Source organism: Centropristis striata, chromosome 7 (genome assembly GCF_030273125.1).
Source record: "Centropristis striata isolate RG_2023a ecotype Rhode Island chromosome 7, C.striata_1.0, whole genome shotgun sequence".
NCBI classification, from domain to species: Eukaryota; Metazoa; Chordata; class Actinopteri; order Perciformes; family Serranidae; genus Centropristis; species Centropristis striata.
In genome coordinates, this window is record NC_081523.1 from 8,764,667 (window position 1) to 8,786,229 (window position 21,563).

General features: G+C 36.9%; 1 protein-coding gene across 1 annotated transcript; it reads right to left on the bottom strand.

Moving 5' to 3' along the window:
• Positions 1-5,376: 5,376 nt before the first annotated feature.
• On the bottom strand, positions 5,377-18,636 carry ptgs1 (prostaglandin-endoperoxide synthase 1). Its single transcript, XM_059338001.1, has 11 exons — positions 18,502-18,636; positions 18,331-18,411; positions 16,274-16,390; positions 15,258-15,398; positions 14,984-15,127; positions 13,998-14,179; positions 13,820-13,903; positions 10,856-11,102; positions 7,995-8,281; positions 7,031-7,178; positions 5,377-6,061 (listed from the first exon to the last, which is right to left on the bottom strand). The coding sequence occupies exons 1-11, from the start codon at positions 18,506-18,508 to the stop codon at positions 5,712-5,714; spliced, it is 1,788 nt and encodes a 595-aa protein (XP_059193984.1). The 5' UTR covers positions 18,509-18,636; the 3' UTR covers positions 5,377-5,711.
• Positions 18,637-21,563: the final 2,927 nt, after the last annotated feature.

Here is a 21,563-nt window from a genome sequence, read left to right on the forward strand (position 1 = left end):
CAGATCATTTGACTGACATTTAGGGGTAGTATTTTTTTTTTTTTTTAAACATCAGAAATGTGTTTTATGTGGTCCACTTATAGAACATATCCTTTAAGGATAACTAGGTCTGGGTGTAATCATTTGCATAACTGCATATAACGCTCACAGAGCAACAGGCGACCTTCACTATACTCATCTGAAACAAAAGGAAGCATGTCTCTGAAATAGAAGGATCTTAGTCTAGCCACAGTCTTTACACAGAAAGCCTCATCATATGGGATGTGAAGCATCACCTGTTTTGAATGAGACCAAATTAATAACTTGCATGCCTTTAGCTTTGTACAGAACAAGCCAATTTGAATTTGAATGTAGAAGCCACGGGGGCCATTAGGCTGTAACTTTGGAATACCCTCGACAATCTTAACATCATATTTTTTGTCATGACTTCCTATTAAGTCCTCCAGTGTTTCATTTGCCTTAAGGAAAGGACATTTAATTTCCAGCAGCTCCCCTGAACTCAGAACCCCATCGGGGCTGGCTGACAGCCAGGGCTCTCCAGGACACAAGACTGTGCCATGGCGTGTTACCTTGTAGCCACTGTCTGCTAGCCACTTCAGGGCCAACACCTCACCCTCCACGCCATGTCTGGTAGCAGCATTGCCATGAAAACGAGGGAAAGCATGTTGCTGTAGAAACACTTGGGGGCTGCTTCTGACCGGTACCTTTTTTGCAGAGCTGGCAGTAACTCTTAATCTGCGAGAGTCATGCCAGAGATGTGAGGCACTCTGCTCCTGAGTCAGCAGCTCCAGTCTCCCTGAGTCTATCTTCACAAACTCCTCATAAAATGCAGAGCAGGGAGGGCAGATGTTGGAGCCATCATGGTCTGCATGGGTTGCTGCTGGAGGCTCCAGAAGGTTCATGGCTGGTGTTTCAGCATTCACACACTTGTACAGCAGACTTGACATGGGCAGCTTCAAGTGTTTCAGTCCATCACGGAGAGCCTCTTGGGTCTGGAAAAGAGGGGTGGGAGGCAGAGGTAGATGATGGGGCCTCACATCAGGTGCTTGGAAAGCATCATTGGCCCTATGGTGGGTAAAGGAAATTTCAGCCAGCAGCTTCGGTGTGATGTTCCTTTGGGTCCTGCTATTCCATTGCCGCTGCTCATCAGTACTGGCAACTCCTGTCAGGCCATTGGACACTGCATTTTCAACCTAAAACCATAAATTTGTGTAATTATAATGCATAGTAATAAATTGCTATCAATAGTTATGATCACAACCCAAATGAAGTGACAAATTATTTTACCTTTACTTTTAAATTGTAAATCAATATTATTCATGACCTTACCTTGTTCCAAGCAAGTGATTAGACGTTTCAGGGTTGTCAACTTTCATTTTTTTCAGTATGGGATTAGCAGTAAGCATACGACAAATGTATGCACACATTTCTATGATGTCCAGTTTCTTTGGTTATGATATTCCTCCAAGGTAACCCCCACCCTCCAGACAGTGACGGCTAATGCTATAAAATGTATTAATCCCATACCACATTACATGAATATTGACAACCCATGCTGGACCCTCCATTGGGAGTGAACAGCTAACCTACCTTTTAGATGTTGTCATAGGCCTGCCAGTATAGTTCACATCAATTGTTCATAGTAAAATGTCAAGTAAAATAACTTGGAAATGCCAAGTAAAATGTATACTTACCATAATTCAATTTAAGGTATACTGTAGTTGATCTCTTTAATAAAAAGTTACTTACCTGAAGTCCTTACTTACCTTAGTTCTTGTAACCATTACGGGATTAGACAACTTACAAATGGTCACCAGTTCAGCAGCTGTTTGTCCAAAGACAAAATATGTTAATATCATCAGATACACTCAACAAACAACGTGTTGACAAACAGAAAAGCATGGGATGCGCGTGCATGACAACTACCATAACATGCACAAGAAACTAGTGGTACTGCTATAACTCTTGAGTACGAGTGCGAGAAACTCGGTCTGACCAACATTGCATAGCACCATATAATATGTAATACAAACAATTGCTTTCCTTGCGTGTTATGGGAAAAGAAATACGGGAGAATCGCAGTCTTCGCATAAAGCTAATGCTAGCTACCTTGCAGATTCAGGTGTCCTAACATTAACCTAGTAACAGTTCTTACAAGTTGACAGCTTCTTATTTTCTTTGCTAAGTCGTCAAAAATCAACTAATAATGTAATTACACAGATGTCTGAGACATTAAATGATGCTGAATAACAGGCTTACCTTCCACAAAATTGCTGCGGCGTGGCTACAAGACCTCCCAAGGCCGGTGTTGTGCAGTATTAAGCACCCCTGCCGTGAAAAGCACCCCCTCGTCGCGGGGAGTTTACTTAGGAGTTTATATTCAATGATAAGTAGACCAAGAAAAAAAACAACACACTGACACTTCAATATACATATATATATATATATATATATATATATACACTCACACAAACACATACTTAGGAGTTTATATTATATATATTTACAAATATTATGGAAGACAACACAGTAAGAAGGCTATTAATTAATGGCATCAATAACCATTTACCCGATTTTTGTTATCTGTGACTGTGATTGTGGGAAAGTATGACTATTGTGGAATCCATGAGCGCATTTAAACATGAATCATTAACACAAAACTGGACGCTAAACAGAACGTGACATGGAATGAGAATATCATTTTTGTCATTGTGTGTACGTTGTCATTTGTAGTAAATTAAACATGAGCATTTAGTCCTTTTTGACATTTACTCGTGAATAAGAGATCTGTGGGTAATATATGTCCGTTTGGTAGTAGTTTATAGCGTCCTCTCCACATGCGCGTTCCCGCGACGAGGGGGTGCTTTTCACGGCAGGGGTGCTTAATACGGCACAACACCGGCTATACAGGTGCACCCGGTTGTCTCCACGGCTCCATCGGTCCTGGTTAACACCCATGCACTGTGGCTTGGTGCGCTTGCCTGGCTGGGGTTGACTGCAGCTTTCAAAAATACATAATCCTCCTTCTCACTCTCGCAATGTACAACACGACCGACCTTTCCACTGAGAAGGTACTGGTAAGCCTCCGTGCTCTTAAAATTCTTCATCGCCGACCCATCGACGCCCACCGAAAGCACTAAATAATTAAAAATATCTCCATATGACACCTGAGGCCATCGCCGCATATCATCCACCCACTCAGTGGAGTTCCTTAACCTCGGGTGGCGAAGAACAATTCCTCCATCCGACCTTTTAATGTTGATTTTTGTCTCTACCCACGTTAGCCTCTCCATCTTACTTAGCTGGGGTTTTCAATGTAGCTAACTAGCCGTTGGTAGCCTACCGGAAGTTCCCACACAATCCGGAAGTAAAAAAATGTAGAAAATGGGCGTGGCTGAATAAGGTGAATATACTGTATAGTGTGCTTATAGTTTTGCCTTCATTCAGCCAGGTACATAAAATCGGAAACTATCTGCATACTTAGATACCAGGTGAGTAGAAAATTGAATCCTCAAAGTATTTTTCACAATGAGTTTTGTCATGTTTTATCATATAATCTTCTTTGTGGTGCTCAGAGAGAGAACGCAACATATTACTTTTTCAATTGGCATTTTTCCTTATAAGTTGTTTCATTTGCCATATACCAGCTGTTAGAATTTTTTTAAGACCATTTGTTTTAACTGAATTCTACTGTTGGAGTGTTTTCAGGGAGTGTTAAATTAGACTCTCAAAAATGGACTATATTTTATTCCCGTGTGGCCATTGAGCAATACAATAAAGATTTGCATATTTGTGCTTTATCTTACATATAACTGCACTCAACTTATTTTCTTCTTCTTTTACATTGGGTATAAAAGCGTTTATCACTTTGGCTTGATCTGCTGTTTTTAAAAGTAACATTGAACATAATGCAGGCCTTTTTCACAGCAGACATTTTGACTTGTTACAATAGAAAAGTTATTACTATTAAAAAATGTGAACAATCGCTTTGTTCAGTTCAAGTGTCCCAGTAAGATATCACAATGTGCCAGTAAACACAATACCAGGACCCTGAAACTGAAGTAGCTAGATGGAATTAATCCATCACTGATTTTATCATTTACACCGGTGCTTCACTTACTGTTTCATGTTGAAATGTCTTCATTGGAAAAGGCCTAAAAACCACTGGTTGATAATCTTGTTTTTGCTGCCATCTAGCAGCTGAAACATTCACAGTGCAGCGACCACATGAAATAAATACCCCCAGAGGTCAGTAAAACCTTACTTTTCTGCCTCTAAAGGCATTATTGTTTCAGCAAATGCTTTTACACAGTAATTCTAATTGAATCGCAGAAAAGTTAACAGTAAAAGTTAAACATACAATTAGCAATTTACCATACAGTTAAAATGTCGTAGTCCAGTATACCTTCGGTTAGATGTATCCTTAGTTATATTTGCATCCAATACTATTCAAACCATAATGGATGCACCTTAAACACAAGAGTTACTTACTGATGTTACTTACACAAAATTAATTCATGAGTTGTCTTATCTGTTGTTCCTACTTTAACAGTCTAAAGTGTATGTGTGTCTATGATACAGCAGTTTTGGTGTCACTCTCAAGTTATAACCTTTACATTTACACATGAGACAGTGAAGTAACCTTGTCTGCCCTATTGGGACATCAAGAAAACCACAAAAGTGTGTGATCCCCTTTCTCATGCAGGGTGATACACCACCACCCTCCGCATCCTGTCAGTCAGTGTGAGAACTCAAACACACACACATCAAATTTAGGCATCTGTGGTTGTCAGTTTTTGTAAATGTAAATTATGTAGAAACCCATGTAACAACTTAACAAAATGTAACAGGATGAGTCTGCAGTGTTGTTAGCAGCTGTGTGAGGCCGTGCTTACTGTAGGCACAAGTTAGATATTTGCATTCTTACAGTGAAATGCAAATATACTGATGCAAAGCAGGGACAACAAGGTTCACCTCATGTTCCCCGGGTCCTACTCTCACGATATAGACCAAACCAACATGATATAAATCAACATTTTGAGAGATCAGTAAAGAGGAGATATAGATCTTTCAAACGTTTAATTTAATCACTGTGGAGGAATCAGTGTCTAAAGTCAAGTCTTGTCCCCAAATTTAAATGTGTAGGATTCATTTTAATCAAAATAAGACGTTTCAACTAATATGCAACAAAATAACTGTTTGTACATCATATTTCTTATCATTCCTGGCCTATTCCTTACTTTGTATTTTTTTAACAGATTTGTACAGTAATCTGAGGTATGTTTTGGTTTCAAGAAGATATAGTGATGTAATAGATAGATAGATAGATAGATAGATATACTTTATTTATCCCAAGCTGGGAAATTACAGAATACCTGTAATAGAAGAGGGGGAAAACACACACATAAATAAAAAAAAGTCATACTGAGTTATACAAATTATACAAATTAAAGTTTTTCAAATGCCCACAGGTATTTTATTTTCTTGCACCAGAATCGATGGAATCTGTCAGCTGTGTTTGTGGAAAGCAGATGTCATTTAATGCAAAATACACATAGAGACCGGGTTAAAACCACTTAATTAGCACATGAGTTTTAACATCACTCCTTCCCCAAAATCAAGCCTCAATGGAAATACAACAACTGCAATACCTCCCACAGTCAACATAGTAATGTACTGTGATTGACCACAAATCACCCGGTGAATATTCATTAAAGTTCAGTTGACTGTTTCCTTGGTTTTGCCTCCTCCTCATTTCGGGGAACATGGAAGTCCACGTATGGACACCACTTGGTGTTGAGACAAACCAGTTTCTTCAGAGTGGAAGTTTTGATGATATTGAAGCCCGTCTCTCCCCCAAAGGTGCTGGGCTTCCAGTAGTGAGGGGAGCAGATGGGGTTTCCCAGCAGGCCTTTCAGGGAGAAGGGAGCACCCATCTCCACCATGCTCTCACCAAAGATTCTGTCGGGACCTGTTTTCTCCAGGATGACGCCGGGGTAGAACTCCAGAGCATCTATGTCCCCATAGAGCTCCTCTAAATCTCTCGCCATCTCTTTGTCATCTGATTAGAAGAGAACAAAATGCATTCATATTTTTCAGAGCAAACTTAAGACTTATATTTTTAATTTGGCTTTTACCTGAACCATTTTTAGAGATTTTTCTGCTCATGCATCTTAGTGTTATAACATCTTCTCTTTTATTTATTTATTTGCTACTATTTATTAGTCTATATATATATATATATATATATATATATATATATATATATATACATACATATATATATATTATCATGCTCTATTTCTTAATTATTTATTTATTGTTTTATCTTTTTTATCTAGTTTTTTAAATTTATTTAATCTTACCTTACTTTATTTTTATCTAATTAATTTCTATTTCTGTTTTTTTTTAATAGGATGTTTGCTTGTGTATCTATGTTCACCTCTGCAACCTAACCTGAACTGGCTAAAAGGAGAAATAGGATTAGTCACTTCACTTAGTCATACCCTACTATTATCACAAATATAATCGGCCATTACAACAGCTTTGCTTTTTTAAAACTAAACCAAAAACAGCTGCATAATGGTACACCATTGTTGTTGTTTTTCAAGTTTGCCAACAGTTTTAAAGCAATGAAAACAAATCTGTGTATTAAGTTACTTGACCAAATGACAAAAGATGATTCTCAGTCCTCCAATGCTGCTTATATCAGATAAAAAATGATGTTATGGTTTAGTTAAATCCATATGAAGGATTCATGCATGATTATTTTTTCCAGAGGTGTGGACTTTTTGATGGCTGTACCCATATTCTTACATAATTAACCACAGAGTAACCACAGAAAAACAAAATACTGACTTAATCTGTATGTAATGTAATAATAATTTTGTTGTTTTTACTGAATTAATTTTGCATCCAACTGTGGCAAAATAATATCAAATTGGGGACAAAAGTATAAATGCTGAATTACACATAAAATATATATTTTTTAAAGGAACCAAGTTTCAGTTACAATAATGTTATTGCTTACCAGTAAATTCATAAAAAGAGGTGTAGGGTTTCAGGTTGAACTTCTTCCTGTATTCATTAAAAGGCCGCACACGTGTTGCTCTGGATTCTCTGATGACCATTTCAGCCACTTTGAGCACAGCTGCATGAAAGTTGTGACCTCCACCGATCTGAATCACAGACGGAAATGTTACTGAAATAATAAACTGTCAACACGAAGAGCAAGATAACAAACACATTTGTTGCATGACAGGCAACGACCCAGAAATAAAGTGCTGCATGCAAATGATGCTGCTGAGAGATAAGGAAGTGATAATGAGGGGAAGTTCGCTTTAATGTGGAAGAATTAAGAAACACTGTGGTTTGGTGCACATAATTACATGTCCTCTTAGTATATCATATATTTCTGAGTACTGGTGGACTTAGGGAACAAAAAGCTGCATGTTCAAAAAAGAAAATGCAGAAAAAGTGGCCTCTAACATGCCTCTATGGTGGATAAAACAAGATGCTGTTTTCTCTAGGGTGCCTTTTCAGTGAAGAAAAAGTGCACTCATGTGTGTCCTTAACCCTTTATCGGGCGAAGAAGCGTATTTGGTAACTTCAGTGGATATCCAAAATAAAAAATAGAAATATTTCGAGAAAAAAGATGCAGATTTACTATATTAAAGTGGCAGATCTACAAGGAAAAAAATCGCAAATTTAAGAGATTTAAAGTGGCAAAACTGCGTGGAAAAAAGTCACAGATTTACGAGAAAAAAGCAACTTTTTTCAGATTTATACATTCTGGCAGTATGTAATATCCTCCAATGTTCTCTAGGGTTGAAATTTGCAAGTATTTTAATGTCAATGAGTGCCCTATTAAGGGTTAAATGGAGAAACAGTACTTTAGAAAATGTACTTCCCACCACTTTAAATTTCAACTCCACTAACCAAACTGTAGCTACATTTTTAGCTTTAAAACTGGATTCTTGTACACATTTATCTACCTGTCCTGCAGGCTGACGAGAGAAGGCGTCCACCAGTTTCTCCACACCGTAGTGCAGGAGGATGGAGGTGTTGTACAGAAACTGGGAGTACGGGATTTCATCTCCGTCAATGAGGAAGCTGTCAGGCATCAGCGGGTGCCAGTGGTAGAGGTGGCCGAACTCCAGAGCGATGCGGTTGCTGTACTGGAAACGTTCGCTGAAGAGCAGAGCGGGATCAAACTTCAGGCTCAGATGGTATCCGCTCAGGTGCTGCACGTACTCTTCGATTATGATGTTGATGATCTCTCCTGTGGGACAAAAATTGCAATCTATTGAAATGACAAATGGTTCAAGGATTCTTGAAGATGTAAATTTTAACTGTTAATTTGTTTAACCCATTAAGGCCTAAAGCGCCTGGAAAAAAATGCCTGGAAAACCTATGGGCGATTTTCAAATGACCCCCTAAAACCTGAAGTTTTTCTGGAAATTCAACACCTACTAAATAATAGATTTTTCAGCCTCTGTAGCAGTTAAAAAAATGAAATTCAAAAAGTAATTGAGAGCTTATACCCATGGCTTTCATACGAAGTTGAGTTTATTTGTCCAAACCATCAATACATTTTTTTAAAAAATCAACAAACTCAGCAAATGTTACATTTGTCTGAATAAAAAATCCTATTCATAATACTAATACATGCCCATTAGCAAGATGCAAACATGATATGACCACTGGAAGAACAAGACATAGTTCTCATTAGCCTACTCTAATAAAAAAATATATATATCATAATAATAATAATAATAATAAATAATAATAATACATTTTATATATTGCACTTTTCAGGGTACTCAACGACGCATAAAGTAATATAAGACATAAACAGTCATGATTTCTTATATCATCATCACAATCAATTAGCCTTATTATTATTAATATTAATATATTATTAATAATATTATTATCTCCAGATGGCCACAAATCTGTCTGTTCTTTGGTGAAAATATGTCGTCTAAAAACATAATCCTCATCCATAAATGCCGGTCGATTGGTTCGAGGGTTCAAAGTCCGGATCAGTAATTAAATGACCGGCGCTGTTTTCATCCGTCACTTACTGCTGAGCTCCTCCGCTATAGTCGTCTTCCTCCATGATTTATAAGTTCTGGAAAAGTCCGATGTTGCATTGCGACACTCCCGCATGTATTCTGATCATGTTCTGATGCATTTCATTGGCCAGGGGACCGAAAATAGGTGGAAAAAAATACAAATACTACAAAATGACATATCCGCTGTCCCGGCCTTAATGGTAGAGTGACGCAACAGCGCTCCCGGCTTTAATGGTAGAAATGCAGTAATGCTTTCCCGGCGTCAATGGGTTAAGCAATTAGAGCTGCAACAGTAAATCAATTAGTTGATTGTAGTATTTTTTCCGCAAAAATGACAAAAATATGATCATTCCAAGGCCTCAGATAGTATAATTTTCTGTTTTTTTGTGTCTAAAATGATAGTAAATTAAATATGATTTAGGATTTGGACAAAACAAGACATTGGATGAAGTCACTTTGGGCATTTTTTTACTGTTTTCTAATGTTTTAAAAAACACCAAATAATCTCATTTGAGATTAGTCTGGCGTTAGCAGTGGTGGAACAAGTATTCAGATCCTTTACTTAAGTAAAAGTACTAATACCACACTGTGAAATTACTCCACTACAAGTAAAAGTCCTGCATTCAAAACTTACTGAAGTAAAAGTACAAAAGTATCAGCATCAGAATGTACTTAAAGTATCAAAAGTAAAAGTACTCATTATGCAGCACGCCCCCACTCATTGTAATGTATTATCTAATATATTATTAGATTATTGGTATTGATGCATTTATGCAAGTAGTGCTTTATTTATTTTTTTAAATGGGGCTGATTTTAACCACTTAATATACTGTTGTGAGGTTTAACTTAAAAAAAAATGCCTCATGACTTTACATTTTTTAAGTTTTTATGTTAAATTTCGACCTGAAAAGTAACTTAAGCTGTCAGCTAAATGTAGTGGAGTAAAAAGTACAATATTTGCCTAAAAATGTAGTGGAGTAGAAGTATAAAGTCACATAAAATAGAAATACTCAAGTAATGTAAAAGTACCTCACAATTGCACTTAAGTACAGTACTTGAGTAAATGTACTTAGTTACTTTCCACCACTGGGCGTTAGCCAGGCTAATGAGCTGCACCATGTTCATGAGAATCACCCATTTGCAGATCCAAACACAAACTTGAGACCAAGGTTATAATAGTTTTGGATTTTTCATTAGTTTTAGTTTTAATTTCGTTGTGAATTTTTGTTTTCAAATTCAGTTAGTTTTAGTTAGTTTTAAGAGTGAGTTTTCTAGTTTTAGTTTATTTTTTATTTTTTGAAAATGCTTAGTTTTAGTTTAGTTTTTGTTAGTTTTAGTGTTAGTTTTAGTTTTTTTGTAATGGGCTATGTGTTGGGTGCCAGTTTCAAAGAGGTCATAATAAATGTTGCCTTTATTTCCTTTGGTTTATCATCTCAGCCCCAATAAGGTTATTAACTGTTTTGAATTTTGGTTGGAGTGTAGACATCCCAGTCTCAGTAAACATATTTACCATGTGTTGCATGTTCCAATAGAAACACTGAATTATGAATGAAAAAAGTTGACAAAAACGAAAACTAAGTACATTTTCACGATCATTTTAGTTAGTTTTGTAACTGTGCAATACAGTTTCAGTTAGTTATCGTTTTTTTAAAAACTCTAGTTTTTATTTTTATTTCAGTTAACGAAAATGTTTTTTCAGTTCTAGTTTTCGTTATTTCGTTAGTTTTCGTTAACTATAGTAACCTTGCTTGAGACTTCTATGCTTCTGGCGCTCTCACCAATGATGATGAGTCTTGTGGTCTGGAAGAGCTGCTCATCGTCCCAGGTGGGATGTTCAGCCTTCAGGATGTCACACACTCTGTTATGCTCTCTCAGCCATATTGTGGCGTACATGGTGAGGCCCGGCAGTAGGCCAAACACCTCCTGCCCAGTGGCCAGACGCTTCTCTGGAGGGATGTGTTCAGGGTACACCATGTGAACAGGGACCTCTGATACTGTAGGAAGGTACACCTCACCGTTTACCATCTGTGAACAGACAAAAATAGCATCTTGTCTCTTATATTTCTTTATAAAGCAGCATTCTTGTGATAGTTATTGTGCACAGGACTTGTGAGTACACCAAACTAATTTTTCTACTTTAAAAAAAAAAGGAATGTGACTTATAAACAAAGTAAATTATAAGCATCCAACTACTCAATTATTTATTAATTTAAATGAACTGAAATTCAAAGAACCGGTGGATTTCAAAACAGCACAGTTTATGTTCAAAATTAACAGCAACATGCTGCCTGACTGTATTCAGAAAATGTTCAATATAAGATGAAGCCATTACAATTTCAGAGGGGTGTGTATATTTATAAAGTTAAAAACCAGAGCCAACACCAGCTGTTTTTGTTTTGTTCTGTATGTTGGATTGTCCTTTTTTTTCTTCTTTTTTAAGGAAGATTGAAGGAAGAAGGGAAAGGAGAAGAGGAAGGAAGGGAAGGGGGAAGGAAGGGAAAAAAATCAAGCAGCTTCTCTCTTTTCTCTCTTTTGTGACTGCTTATTTCTTTTATTAATAAATAACAGATTGTACATTTTTAATTTGTAACAGGGTAGGCGTAATAAGCTATGCTTCAGCCTTTTCAGTCAAATGTCTATTATCAATTTTCTTTCTCTGTTTACTTATTGTTTACTTTGATCAATGTTTTTTTCTGGTTTCTTACTTTTATTTTAATGACATGTATTGACCTAAATAAACGAAACAAAACTAAATGAGTACCATGCTACAGGACAGACACCTTGAAGCACAGTGCCTTTCAGATAAAGATGGTGTGAGGAAGTTAACTCTCAAACCCTGATCACAATCACGTAGACAGCGCCATAACCACCTGCCAAAGATAGGATTCTGTCTCCTGTCTTCAGATAGCAGCAAAAGTGATAAAGTGGTTACTTTATCACTTTTGCTGCTTTTCTGGAAACTGAACCATGATATTCTCAGAAGCTAGCGTGAGAAAGGAAGTAAAAGATGACAACTTTTAGATATGCAAGAAACAGCTCTTGGTGGTTTATGATAATAAATAATAATCTTAACTCATCTTTGTCAACCTGCAACAAAAGGTTACAAACTGTATTGCAAGTTGCAAGTGAACAAAAATATATGATATGCAATAATAATTTATTTATTTAATATGGAAATCACCATTACATTGGGCAAACCCAGAGTGTTTTAGCAACATGCTAATTTTCAACACTTGTCCAGAGGAGGTTTTTAAGAAGTTATTATTATGATTAATAACCGCATCAATATATATTCAGAATTAAAATACATACAGAAGCAATAAGGGCTAAAAAAGCAAAGCAAAGGCAACTTGATCAAACAAACCATTCATAAGCTATTCATGCAAACACTGTTGTTTTGATTTTAACCATAATTTGAGTCCACTATTAAAGACACCACTATTATTCTGTGGTTTAAGATTAGTGGGTAGAGAATTGTGTTCCCTTTACAGAGAAGAGGTATTTTATTTTGGAACAAAAGAGTCCCAATTGGTTGAGGCTTGTGTAGTAGCTCTACCTGAGCAGAATTATATAGACTTTTACACATCAGTTTAAGATTGCTGTAGTATATGAAGTTTTCAAATGTAAAAAGGTTGTGTTTTCTTATAATATTGCAATACATACATTCATAAAAAGTTACTTAACTTAATATAACATCAATTCTGCAAGCTGTGTACCACAAAATACTTGCTGACTTTCTGAGTTAATGTTCTGAATTGATGGGGCGTTTACAGGATTTCTCTCAGTTGGGAACTAATTATTCCAATTATTCTGACACCATATAAATACAGGCTAACTTACATATACCTAGAAAGGAGGGCACTCTGGATTTTAAAGGAATAAGTTGACATTTTGCAACAAACGCTTCTGTTAATTTTTTGTCTATAGTGTTATGACTGTGGTCATTATTTGCAAACTGCAAATATGTTTTCTTTTTTTTATTATGCAGATTGGGGTGTGCCATAACCGCGGTGTGATTGGTGGAAAGGTTCCACGCCGGGGCCGGGATTGGCTGCAGCCGGAACCACCTGGTATAAAGGGAGCCAAGATGGCGGCCACCGTCGGCGGCAGCAGGCATTTCCTCATCCTCCTCGTCTCCCAACCGGTCACACTTCTGTTTTGTTTAACTTGTGGTTATTTGGATATAATTCCCTTGTTTGAGTAGTAAGGGTGGGCTGCCGGGTTTTGTTTCTGGTTTTCTCCCGTTTAAGTAGGTAGGGAGGTAAGACTTTGTAACCTTTGTTTTCTCGGGTAAATTTATTATTTTTAAAACAGGATCGTTTTGCTTGTTTTGGTTTTAGTCCACCCCTAAAGTTCTTATGGTAAATAAAGAGGGACGTCTGGAATGCCCCGCTTAGCCTGCTGCCCCCGCAACCCGGCCCCGGATAAGCGGAGGAAAATGGATGGATGTTCTTCAAACTAATCTTTGTTTGTGGCTACTTGGGAGATGGGGCCTTTTCATGTTGTGCTCTAGGCCCCCTAGACTGGGGCATAACAATAGTTAGTTTAGAAAAAATTGAAACCCCAGATATCATTTTTTTCATCACCGTTTCTGTATGGATCAAACAAATGAGCTAGGTATTTCCCCCTTTTTCCTGTCTTCGTGCTAAGCTAAGCCAACCAGCTGCTGGCTCCACATACTTACAGTACAGACAGTGAGAGTGGAATAATTCAATAAAACTTTCAATCTATTTCTTTGTTACCTGATATTTCAGCTTTCCATCTTTGAGAAGCCGGAGTTGCAGCTGTCGCTCCAGGTTGTCTCCGTAGATGTTGCCCGCGTCGACCTGGTGAGAGAAAAAATACATGAATTTAAACTCAATCACAACTAACACATTATATAAGACACATGTGCTTGTTCCTCTCTAGTGTATATCTCACCCCGTGTCCTAAAGCCTTAGTGAAGCCACCTTCAACTGCATGGTCCGTCTTGAAGAACTGGTGGGTGAAGTGTTGGGCCATGAAGGCAAACATCAGATTGGTTCCCTGAGGATCAGGCCTGAATGTCTTTCTCTTTAGAAACCTCTCACACATCACTTTGGGATCGGGGAGAACAGGTTTACCTGCAGAAAAAGAAACACGTAAAGATTTTCTCAGGAGCAGGACTTAATACCTTGGTTAAGTCATGGTCACCTAACATATATGAACTAGGTCTCACAGGAATCCGTGAAATAGCCACAGATTCGCTTAACTCAAAATCCGTGGAATAGCCACGGAATAACTCAAATTTCCGTGAAACTGACACGGATTTTGCTGCAATGCAAGTTAATGTAAGTCATATCCCGTGGCTATTCCATGGATATTTTTTCCTATTGGTTTGTTCCAAGTCACGTGACTTTCAAGGTCCTGCCGGTCAGAACAAAAAACATGGCGGACAGTTCTCTCATTTTTAGTGAAAAAAATAATATTTTGACTTAGTTTCTGCATAAAAAAGTTGTATTTTCTAAATATTCACTCAGTGAATGTACATAATCACTTTGTATGTTGGAATAGCCACGGGATATGACTGTCATTAACTTGCATTGTAGCGAATCAGTGTCAGTTTCACGGAAATTTGAGTGATTCCGTGGCTATTCCACGGATTTTGAGTTAAGCGAATCTGTGGCTATTTCACGGATTTCTGAGACCATGTTGCATATATATATATATATATATATATATATATATATATATCTTCTTTTCTTCTTTAACATATAGTACTCCTGTAACGATGACAGTTGGCTCTTAAAGTTATGTACTTACTTGATTCCTGTGGTCTAAGTCTAGTACCTTCAGGTTGAATGCACTTATTGTAAGTCGCTTTGGACAAAAGCGTCTGCTAAATGACATGTAATGTAATGTAATGAGCAAAGCTGTGCAGGTCTCACCTTTAGCTCCCATGGGCAGAGGGCAGTCCTCAGGTACAGGAGGCAGGAGACGGGTGAGGTAGGAGATGTTGTAGTAGGCCTCCCAGTTGAGGTACCCATACTTTGAATTGTAGGTCGGAGGGCTTGGAATAAGGTCGCTCCTGACTTTGAGAAAAAAAATGTAATTGTGTTGTCAACTACACCTTTTTCTTTCTATCTTATTTGCTTGACGCTACTTATTTGAGTGACTTCTGTATGGGTTGCAGTTCTTCACCTTGAACCTTTTTTTACCTACCTGTCAGCACTAATCTCATGATTGTGTCTCGCAGGAAAGAGTTATTAACGAGGTCCCAAAGCAACCGGAAGTGTGTGAGGAGGTAGTGCACCGTCGATGGGCTCGGCTTCAGCATGAGGCGAAGTCTGGTCCAGAACTCGGCTACACACAAAGGTCAACTGTTAATATTCTTTGTATCACTTCAAATAAATCAATGGATGACACAGGATCATTAGAATTCACAAGGTTCGTGTCTAGACCAAGGTTATTATAGTTAACAAAAACTAACGAAATAACGAAAACTAGAATTGAAAAAACATTTTCGTTAACTGAAATAAAAATGAGTTTAAAAAAAAAAAAAAAAAAGATAACTAACTGAAACTGTATTTTGTGGTTACAAAACTAACTAAATTATAGTGGAAATTCGTTTTTGTCTTAACTATTTTCATACGTAAACCTTTTTGGTTGATATGAAATCTATTTCATCTAGTTTTATGACTTGATAAACTAATTGTGGCTGAGATGGATAATACTAAGGAAATAATGGCAACATTTATTGCGACTTTTTTGAATCTGGCACCCAACAAATACCCCATTACAAAAAAACTAAAACTAATAAAAACTAAACTAAAACTAAGCATTTTCCAAAAAATAAAAACTAACTAAAACTAGCAAACTAACTGAATTTGAAAACAAAAATTCACAATGAAATTAAAACTAAGACTAATGAAAAAAACAAAACTATTATAACCTTGGTCTAGACCACAATTTGCCAACAGCAGTATTTGGGAGGTTAACCAGACTTTCAAAGTGACTTTTAACCTCTTAAAACCAACCTTCCTGCCAGTGGGTGGGGGGAAGACCAACCTTGTTTGAATAATTGTAGTTTAAGTTGTTATTATGAAGCCTCATATATGTATTTTGGCCTTCTAGTTCTTTCATAAGCTTTGGCTTTTGGCTTGAAGAGGTTAAATGAACCTGCACCAAGATGTTCAACAGGCAGGTTTATGTCCAAGACGCCGTTTTTTTGTACTTACGAACAGTGCAGTTGACTCCATGGAAACCAGTGCGAGTGCAGTCACATTGGTACTGATCTGTACCAAACCTCACACACACTCCTGAGTTCTGACAGGGGTAGTAGCAACAGGGATTCACTGCAAACAAGGAAAAGGGCATCTTACTTTCTAGGAATGATTAACTAGAATGATGTTGCTTCTGCTGAGCTAAATGACTGATAGTGTTATGACTCAGAATGATACTGAAACTGAACACAAACATAAGCTGAAAGGGTCGACTTAATGTCTGTGTTGATTCGTCCGTGTCACATTAAATCTTTAAAAATAAAATATTTTTTTATCAACTATCATACCGCTATTTCCAAATGTAACCAGTGGTGGCCTAAAGGTTCGAGCAGTGAAGCTACCCTGGATAATTAAATGTGAAAGAGTGATTTCCGTATAGCTTTTTTGACACAGAAACCAGTCATCTCACAGGAACTAGTTTACTAAATAAAGACTGAATTGCCGCTGTCTGACCCACCCAACCCCCCTCCACATATCTTTTACACTCTCTGCTGCTGTACTACGGCTTCCTGTCCTGCCTTCATACTTGCAGAAGTTCAATAAGATAGTGAGAAACTGCAGCTTTTTCTTCCTCATGAGCTGTGAACGACAGGACAGATAAGCATGCTCACCCGACATGAACGACAAATATATAAAGGTCTTTAAAAGGAGGAAAGTTTATGCATGAGTTGTTTGAAATACTACTGATAATGTAACGTAGGCTTAACTCTACCAGTGTTTCTTATGTTTCATGAGTGGTGGCAGCAATTTAAGATTAAGAATTCTTTATTGTCATACCAACAACACAAGCATGCACATGATGAGGCACGAAATTAAGTACTGAGGCCCGGTCAAGCCAAACATACAAGTAAAAAGAAACACAATACAATACAACACAGTGAAATATAAAATCTGTAGCTACATATGCATATAAATAAAGTGCACAGAGTCAAGCTAATCTAACCAATATTGCACCTGTCCATGAGGGGGGCATGGTGATTATTGCACATGAAACCATTTGTTACATTGTGAGAAATAAAAGGTTAAAAATCCCTTTCAAAATATCACATTAAGACACCAAGACCCTGAGAAACACCATAAAAATCCATTGCTGTGACTTTGTTTCAAATTGTTAGACATTTCTGGAAGAATTGCATTTTTTCAGTGAATGTATGATGACGGCTCTGTTCTGTTAACTGCTGGGAACCCCCCTTTATTTTCAATAAACGTAAGCAATACATCCTCTGAATGCTCTAGGTTTCTAGTTTGTGGTTGTAAAGTTTCACAAGGCTATGATTATCCTAGAGGTCACAGCAGGTCATTTTGTACAATAAGGCCAAGTTTCAAATATAGCTCTGACTGCAATGACATGGCTGCTATAGGGCTAACATCGTCACACATAAATAAAATTGAAAATTGCTCATTGAATCCACAAGTCTCAGCTCTCCAGGGATAACCAATTTATAAAGTTCAAAGACCGTTTAGGGACGCCAGTGTGTAGAAATATTCAAATACAATAGGATGAAGATGAATGCATCTACTGATTTTAACACTGAAAAATGTTAACCGCACCACTGACCACTTATACTGAGTAACTTGCATGCAACAGCACATGCAAAACCACAGAATATGGTGTCACACCAGCAAATATTGTCAGTTTCTCAGTTTGCTAATATAGGCTTTAAAAGAAAGACAGAAAAAACTATGCAACATGTATCATGAAATACAGAATTATAAATATTAAAATTATTACAAAAACCTCAAAAGTGTTTCAAATGAGCAGTTTAAACTAAACAAACTACCAACAAATACTACTAATTTCATTGATAATATTTACCAGTTTCATCCCAACTGTTCAGCTCACTAATAACTTATTTATTGTCTTTAAAATGTCATCTGCAATGTGGCAAGAAAGCCTATGTATGTCTGTGAAGCCAAATACAAATTTCCATATGATTGCACAATTAAGGTGTCTTATCTAATCTAATCTAAACAATGAAGACCTGTTGCAATGGGGGAGAAAATATGCTTACCAACACTTGAGTCTCCTGCATATGATGAGCTCTCCAGCAGCAGCAACAGGTTGATGAACCAGATGGAAAAGATGCTAAACTCTATTAAAAATAAAGAGAGTGAAGTATTATCTCAGTGCAGAAACATCTAATTCAGTCAGCAGGTGTTCATATAATAATTTGAGGACTCACCTTTCATGATCCCCACATGTGGCTCTTTCTGTGAAGGCTGAAATAAATTTGGTTCAGTGTGTTTAAGTTCCTATAAAGTAATTTGAGAGACGTGTGTTGGCTACTCTCTGCATAACTAGCTTTATAACACCAGCTGAAGAGAATGGGCGGTGACACAGCATCGTCTACTTCCTCCATTTAGTCTGCAATAAATTTTTAAAATAGCTGCCAGAATTTGCTGCCAGTGCCACATTATTTGGGATTTTAATCATTTGTTAAACAGAACTGGCGGATTAAGATTCTGTTCAAAACGAGTGTGAAGAAATTATGTCTTCAAATGATGAACATTATTGGTTTTAATGTGTCTTTCAAACGACAGAGGAAAGAAACATAAGTTGATGCTTAAGGAATATTTCAAAGTACTCTGTCTCCACCTGCTGGCAAATTAACATAACATCTAAGCCTTACTTGATTGATTAGGCCCATTAAAAGTTTTACAAAATTGACCATCATACATTCATTTTTTTATTTCATGTCCTCATTGCAATAATGTTGAGGAACATCAAATAATCAAAACAGAATACATGCTTTCAAAAAAAGCAAATAAATAACCACAAACAAGCAACTAGAAGAAAGTGAAAGCTGTTTTTTTTTAGGACTGGAGTATTTTGTAATCCTAGTTTTAAATTAACTTATACTTACAATTGTGTTGAGTTTAAATGTTTGTTGTTTGTAAATTTGTATAACCAGTTAGATTTGGCCTCTTAGTCCATTGAACAAAGTGGTGGAAAATAACAAAAAGTCATTAAAAAAAATTATGTTTTAGATGACCGTTTTTCAGGAGCTTTACTTGACTATTTTCAATTCCTGTTACCAGGCCTTATAAAATAAAACAATGATTTTAAGTCCACGTTCATATTGAAATTAATTTAAGGACTAGTAATGACGCTTCTGAGGAAGATTGGAGTCTCGGTTGAAATTGTCAAGCAGGTAAAGAAACATTTCCTTCTAAAGTAAAATGCATCAATCTCATGCTCTTTGAGAGCTAAATAAGAGCAAACACCTCACATAACATTTTTCACAGTCGGGAGATACCGTATTATAAGATCTTTGTTATCCAATACTGTGTCATTTTTAATTGTAGCCAGCCAGTGTTGAAAAATAGCTGGCTAGAATTTTTTCCATAAAAGCCCAAATTTGGTGCCTCTCACACATTCTAATGAAACTATTCCATCATATACACACATTCTTAATCATTGCATACTTTAAGAATTATTTTAAAGGAGAATAAAGGTTCTTAGATATTTTATTTAAGGCATCTTATTTGATAGTCTTCTTGTAATTTCTGTGGTCGATTCTGTTAACACACTGCGCTCTTATTTTGAAAGCTGCATGTGTTTAGTGACAGGAAGTTATTCAAAACAGTAAGACACAGTTTAGTGTGATTAAAACCATAGACATATATGTATATATATGTCTATGATTAAAACAACTTTAACTGTTAGCTAATGTTAGCTCGCGGCTACCGAACGGCATATGCAACAGTGTATTTGGACCTCTGACCGCCCGGACAGGTTGATAGTATTTTGTTCTAACCGGTAAGCTAACTTGTATTAATATAGCGTTAATTAAGTTAGCTAGTCCTTATCTTCTATAGAGTTACCTACACCATGAAATTATGAAGTCTTTGGTTTACAGCTGTTATCTTGATAGTACCATTATTTTTTTCATCATAGTTGAATAATTCCCAGCTATTGAATTAGCCTCCGGTGAAGTTATGAGTGGTGGTGTGGTGTTACGGAGTAATAAGCGACCCTGTCAACTTTTAGCCGGATGTGCCAGGATAAAAACCGGAAGTTGAAAAAATAAAGTAGCTGCCCTCTTTCTTTAGTTTTTCCATTACAAGGTCAAAATCTTTGGATCTTTGGGGTCTTTTTAAGTGTGTATGTGTTGGGTAGATGCATCATCCTTTTAAACATTAAAATATAAAATCCACTTCATGGCTATTAAACAACAGATGAATTTGGCTGAAAGTCCCCAGTTTAAAAGGATCACTCGTTAATCCGTTACACCAGTCAGGAATGGTGGGGCCTAATTAAATAGATAAGCTCTCCACTTTAGTAAGCCTTGTATTGTGTACCTGATATGAAGTAGTCACTACACTACACAGTCCAAACTCGTCGCTTGGTTTGCTTCTGCTTTTTTCCAGCTCCTTTTAATGCAGTAATCAGATTTTGGAGGTCAAAGGACAGACATGGATGTAAACTGCAACTTGACTAATGTGCATAAAAGGGGCGGTAATTCTAGTTCTGGGCTTTTCTGCATGATGAATACTTATTTAGCATCTAATACTTTAATTAAAGTAACATGAATGCAGGACTTGCAACAGAGTATTTCCATTTTGTAGTATTAGTCCTCTTTCTTATTTGTTACCAATGCTGCAGGGAAACACACCTGCAGCGGCTGGCGGTCCATCACAAGAACTATAACACAGATACACTGACACTGGTGGGAAATTGTTCCTTGAATCTAATTTGATTTGTGTTTTGGGGGAGAAGAGAGATGGGAGAAGAGACACAGAAACAAAGAGGCTGTCTTCTTTCTAAAAAAAATGAACCAAACAATGCAGCTGAGTTGCCAGGTTCTGATTTTTGATACCTTCCCACGGAGACACTATCGGAGCCAAAACTTTTTGCCTGTTGAAGTAATTTCCTGCATACTGTAGCAATTTTAGCTCGTCCACATGGAGATAAGTCATATCTTGACTAAAACATGTTCAGCTAATTCTTTTGTACTTTGCAGACCTCACCTCAGCTCTCTCTGAAGATGCAGTTTATGTTACTGGTGATTTTTTTAAACAAATGTAGAACAGTAATTCACTTGTTCACATAAGTTAAATCCTATCAATTTCTTCTATAGCTCTAACAAATATGGTCATATTGTCAAACATCAGCAAATGATCCGACCATGGATCTTTCTTGCTGTACCAAAAAACAATTAAAAGGTCTCTTTTCCACTTCCTGCCATCTTCAATGAGTGTACAGTATCGTGACGTTCATATACAAACCATATGAGCTCAGTTT